Source organism: Amphiura filiformis, chromosome 13 (assembly GCF_039555335.1).
Source record: "Amphiura filiformis chromosome 13, Afil_fr2py, whole genome shotgun sequence".
NCBI lineage: Eukaryota > Metazoa > Echinodermata > Ophiuroidea > Amphilepidida > Amphiuridae > Amphiura > Amphiura filiformis.
This window is the reverse complement of record NC_092640.1, coordinates 23,091,496-23,096,993: the sequence shown is the minus strand read 5'-3', so window position 1 is coordinate 23,096,993 and position 5,498 is coordinate 23,091,496. Positions and strand designations below refer to the sequence as shown.

Sequence of the window (5,498 nt, the reverse complement as noted above, 5' to 3'; positions counted from 1 at the left end):
GCTCATTCAACAGTATGATCATGGCGGCGATCATGTAGCTGCTATTTTGATAACTCTTGGGGGAGAAGTGTTCCGAATGTCCAGTATCCTACACATCATGAAGAAGCTGCTACTAGGTGCTACTTCGGGTGAAGCGAACAATTACCCTCCTGTGTTTAGTGCATGATCTCGCCCCAATATCCATCGGTTGAGAAGGATATTGATGTGCGGTACCGTACAAATATGGCTTATGTCTAGCAAGGTTTCGGATAATTTCTGACCAGATAGAAATTATACCGCATCTACTAGGCCTACCGCACATCTGCTCCCACTAGACGCTGAAAGTCACACTAGCAATGGGAAAATATGGCACAAGATCCAATGGGGAATAACGTAAAATGTATAAACAAAGTTTTAAAAAACCCGACGTTTCGAAAAGACGCAACTTTTCTATTTCAAGCAATAAAATTAGCGACCTGCTCTCAATCCATGTCTCAATATAGTGGAGACCAGCTCTAATCATAAAAAGCAAGGATAAAAAGCTGCATTGATTCAAACATTGATCAAGCAGCAGAACATAAAAGAAATCTAAATAACAGTGGAGGCTTGAGTGGGTTAGGACAGGTGTGAAAAACCATAACCGTGATAAAGTATTATGAAGAGTCAAATGAGAAAAAAGACTGTTAAGGCACTAAAAAAAATCTTTTAAAAAAGGAATGGGCGCCCGATGGAGCTTTAAAACAATAATGTAATATTAGCAGCAAGGAAAAATTTGGAAATGTAAAGCATATTTATTGCAGTGGGAGAGGTGTAAAATCGTTTGCATGGGATGTAAGATGATTGGTTTCAAATAAAAAGGAATAAAGCTCAGGTTACCATCATTTCGGTTACTATTGTTAGGAAATGGTAGATCATGTGGGGGTGGTTGTTGGAGCAAAATTATTTTATTCAGAATAGATAGAAACAGATTTTATTTCTTATGATTGACTGCATCAGGTTACCATTTGTTAGGAAATGGTTTATAATGGGGGGTAATTGTTGGAGCAGAATTATTTTATTCAGAATATAGGTTTGCATATTTAATTCTTATGGATCGTTTTCCAAACAGGTGTATTTATTTCTTATGATTGACTGAATCGGTGAAGAAGACAAGAACAAACAATCTGAAGAAGTGTTATTTAGTGAATAAAAAAAAAAAACATCAATATATTAACATTTAGATAACAATGCTTTAGGCCTATACGAGACGTACGAGAAAAGTGGTTTTTAGATCTAAATTCTGCGAAATAACGAATGTCTAATTTCTAATCTCGAATGTCTAAAAATGTATTTTTTGGGGTCAAAAATTTAAAAAAAAAAAAAAAATGGTGTCAAATTACTCCAGGACACCTGCGTAGAAAAGTGATTTTAGATCTAAATTCTGCGAAATAACGAATGTCTAATTTCTAATCTCGAATGTCTAAAAATGCATTTTTTGGGTCAAAAATTTTTGATGTCAAAAGTGGTGTCAGATGACTCCATGTCACTTGATCGATGTAGAAAAGTGGTTTTTATATGACAATTTTCAGAAATCACGAATGTCTAATTTGTCGAATGTCGAAAAATGCAATTCTGAAATTTTTGGCTTAAATTTTTGAATGTCCAAAAATAGTGTCAAAATACTCAAGAAGACATCAAAGTGGTTTTTAGGTCGAAATTCGCCCAAATAACGAAGTTCAAAAATATAGACAATTTTGGCTAAAATTTTTGAATATCTAACAATGGTGTGAAAATACTCTACAACACTTTTCCGATACATAAAAGATTTTTTAGGTTGAAATTCGCCCAAATAACGACGTTTAAAAATTGTGAAATTTTTGGCTAAATTTTTGAATGACTAAAAATGGTGTCAAAATACTCCAGAAGACTTAATCGATACATCAAAGTGGTTTTTAGGTTGAAATTCGCCCAAATAATGAAGTTCAAAAAATGTAAAATTTTTGGCTAAAATTTTATGTCAAAATACTCTAGAAGACTTAATCGATACATCAAATTTGTTTTTAGGTCGAAATTCGCCCAAATAACGAAGTTCAAAGATTTTGAAATTTTTGGCTTAAATTAATGAATGTCTAAAAATGGTGTTAAAATACTCTACAACACTTGTCCGATACATAAAAGTGGATTTATTGTTGAAATTCGCCCAAATAACGAAGTTCAAAAATTTTGAAATTTTTGGCTAAAATTTTTGCATGTCTATAAATTGTGTCAAAATACTCTACAACACTTGTCCTATACATGAAAGTGGTTTTTAGGTTAAAATTCGCCCAAATAACGAAGTTCAAAAATTTTGAAATTTTTGGCTTAAATTTATGAATGTCTAAAAATGGTGTCAAAATACTCTACCACACTTGTCCGATACATAAAAGTGGATTTATTGTTGAAATTCGCCCAAATAACGAAGTTCAAAAATTTTGAAATTTGTGGCTACAATGTGTGGGGGAACAGAAAAGATGTCAAAATACTCTAAAAAGACTTAATCGATACATCAAAGTGGTTTTTAGGTCGAAATTCGCCCAAATAACGAAGTTCAAAAATTTTTGAATGTCTAAAAATTGTGTCAAATACTCTACAACACTTGTCCGATACATAAAAGTGGATTTATTGTTGAAATTCGCCCAAATAACGAAGTTCAAAAATTTTGAAATTTTTGGCTAAAATTTTTGAATGTCTAAAAATTGTGTCAAAATACTCTACAACACTTGTCCTATACATGAAAGTGGTTTTTAGGTTAAAATTCGCCCAAATAACGAAGTTCAAAAATTTTGAAATTTTTGGCTTAAATTTATGAATGTCTAAAAATGGTGTCAAAATACTCTACAACACTTGTCCGATACATAAAAGTGGATTTATTGTTGAAATTCGCCCAAATAACGAAGTTCAAAAATTTTGAAATTTTTGGCTAAAATTTTTGAATGTCCAAAAATGGTGTCAAAATACTCTAAAAAGACTTAATCGATACATCAAAGTGGTTTTTAGGTCGAAATTCGCCCAAATAACGAAGTTCAAAAATTTTGAAATTTTTGGCCAAAATTTTTGAATGTCTAAAAATTGTGTCAAATACTCTACAACACTTGTCCGATACATAAAAGTGGATTTATTGTTGAAATTCGCCCAAATAACGAAGTTCAAAAATTTTGAAATTTTTGGCTACAATTTTTGAATGTACAAAAATGGAGTCAAAATACTCTAAAAAGACTTAATCGATACATCAAAGTGGTTTTTAGGTCGAAATTCGCCCAAATAACGAAGTTCAAAAATTTTGAAATTTTTGGCTAAATCTTTTGAATGTCCAAAAATAATGTCAAAATACTCCAGAAGACTTAATCGATACATCAAAGTGGTTTTTAGGTCGAAATTCGCCCAAATAACGAAGTTCAAAAATTTTGAAATTTTTGGCTAACATTTTTGAATGTCTAAAAATTGTGTCAAATACTCTACAGCACTTGTCCGATACATGAAAGTGGTTTTTAGGTTAAAATTCGCCCAAATAACGAAGTTCAAAAATTTTGAAATTTTTGGGTCAACATTTTTGAAAGTCCTAAAAGGGTCTCAAATGACTCCAGTACCCTTGATTGATACAGAAAAACGATTAAAAGTGTAATATTGAACGTAATAACGAATGTCTAATTTTCAATCTCGAGCCAACTTCACCGTGCCTATTAAGTATGTCATCCACACCCTATCAGCAGTATATAGCATACCAAGTATGTCATCCACACCCTATCAGCAGTAGATAGCATACCAAGTAGGCCAGTACCCTATGTCATCCACACCCCATCAGCAGAAGATAGCAAACCAAGTATGTCGTCCACATCCATCAGCAGTAGATAGCAAACCAAGTATGTCATCCACACCCCATCAGCAGTAGATAGCAAACCAAGTATGTCATCCACACCCCATCTATAGTAGAAAGTATATGTCACCTACACTCCGTCAGCAATAAATAGCACACCAAGTATGTCATCTACTCTCTCTCTCCCTCCCTCTCTCTCTCTCTCTCTCTCTCTCTCTCTCTCTCTCTCTTCTTCACATCATTTGTCCAAAATGTTGATGGACGTCCCCTTCCACGATGGCCTTCCACAGCTCCCTGAAGAATCTGCTTTTCAACTCCACCATCCTTTCTTACATTGTGGCCAAAGTAGCGCAATTTCCTCTCAATGATGGACTTTCTGATTGAGAAGACTGTTGCACGGAGTAACCGTACCTTGAGGTTGATTGATAAACCACGACTCTTCCAGATCTTTGACATACTCTGAGTTGTTCTCCTTGCCAAAGCTAATCTTCTTTTGATCTCAGATGTGCTATCACCTTTGTTGTCTATCATTGAACCCAGGTATTCAAATTGTTTAACCTCCTTGATCTTTTGACCATCTATCACAAAGTCCTCTCCAGTTCAATTTCTATCAATAACCATTACTTTAGTCTTCTTGGCATTTAGCAGAAGGCCTTTCTCCTCATTGGCTTCCTTGATGCATTTCAAAAGGGCCAGCAGTTCCTCTCTAGGTAGATTTGTGATACTGCTACCGCCAAATTTGACTCCACCAGTAAACCCGTCCAAAGCTTCTCTCATGATGTCCTCTGAATAAATGTTAAACAGGTTTGGTGACAATATGCAGCCCTGTCTCAGCCCTCTTCCAATCTTGAACCATTCAGTATTTCCATTACTTGTCCTGACTGCAGATTCCTGGTCCTCATATAGTTGACTAATAAGATCAATAATGTGACCAGGGAATGCCATTCTTCTCATTGTTTTCCACAATTGAGGATGGCTGTCACAATCAAAGGCTTTGCTGTAGTCAATGAAGCACATAATAATCATCTACTAAAAAGGTGCAATTTGCCACTTTTTTGTCCCGTATACAGTAGGTCTACCTTAAGAAATGACTATAAAGAACTTTTAAAAGCCCTACAAATAACCTTAAAGGTTTTAAATAGGTCTAGGGACCTTTTAAGGCTTCTAAGTAAAACAGACAAAGTTCCGTGGCCATGAAAATGATTTTTTGGAACCAAAAAGGGTTAACACTCCTTTTCACTTTTTTATTTTAAATTTGTTATTATGACTCGAAATTTGATACGAGGTTCATCAATCAGTTATGCTGGTGAAAGATAGAATTCATACCATAATAGATGATGGATCCCAAAGTTTCACGGGGAAAGACTCGCTGGATATACGAACAGAAACAGACGGATAACATAATGTAACAGCAGTAACAAACCAAGTATGCCATCCACACCCTATCAGCAGTAGATAGCATACCAAGTATGTCATCCACACCCCATCAGCAGTAGATAGCATACCAGGTATGTCATCCACACCCTATCAGCAGTAGATAGCATACCAAGTATGTCATCCACACCCCATCAGCAGTAGATAGCATACCAGGTATGTCATCCACACCCTATCAGCAGTAGATAGCATACCAAGTATGTCATCCACACCCTATCAGCAGTAGATAGCATATTAAGTTTGTCATCCACAC

General features: G+C 35.0%; 1 protein-coding gene across 1 annotated transcript; it reads right to left on the bottom strand.

Moving 5' to 3' along the window:
* Positions 1-4,411: 4,411 nt before the first annotated feature.
* On the bottom strand, positions 4,412-4,756 carry LOC140167502 (uncharacterized). The gene has a single exon (XM_072190808.1). It carries the CDS (start codon positions 4,754-4,756, stop codon positions 4,412-4,414), a length of 345 nt encoding a protein of 114 aa, XP_072046909.1.
* Positions 4,757-5,498: the final 742 nt, after the last annotated feature.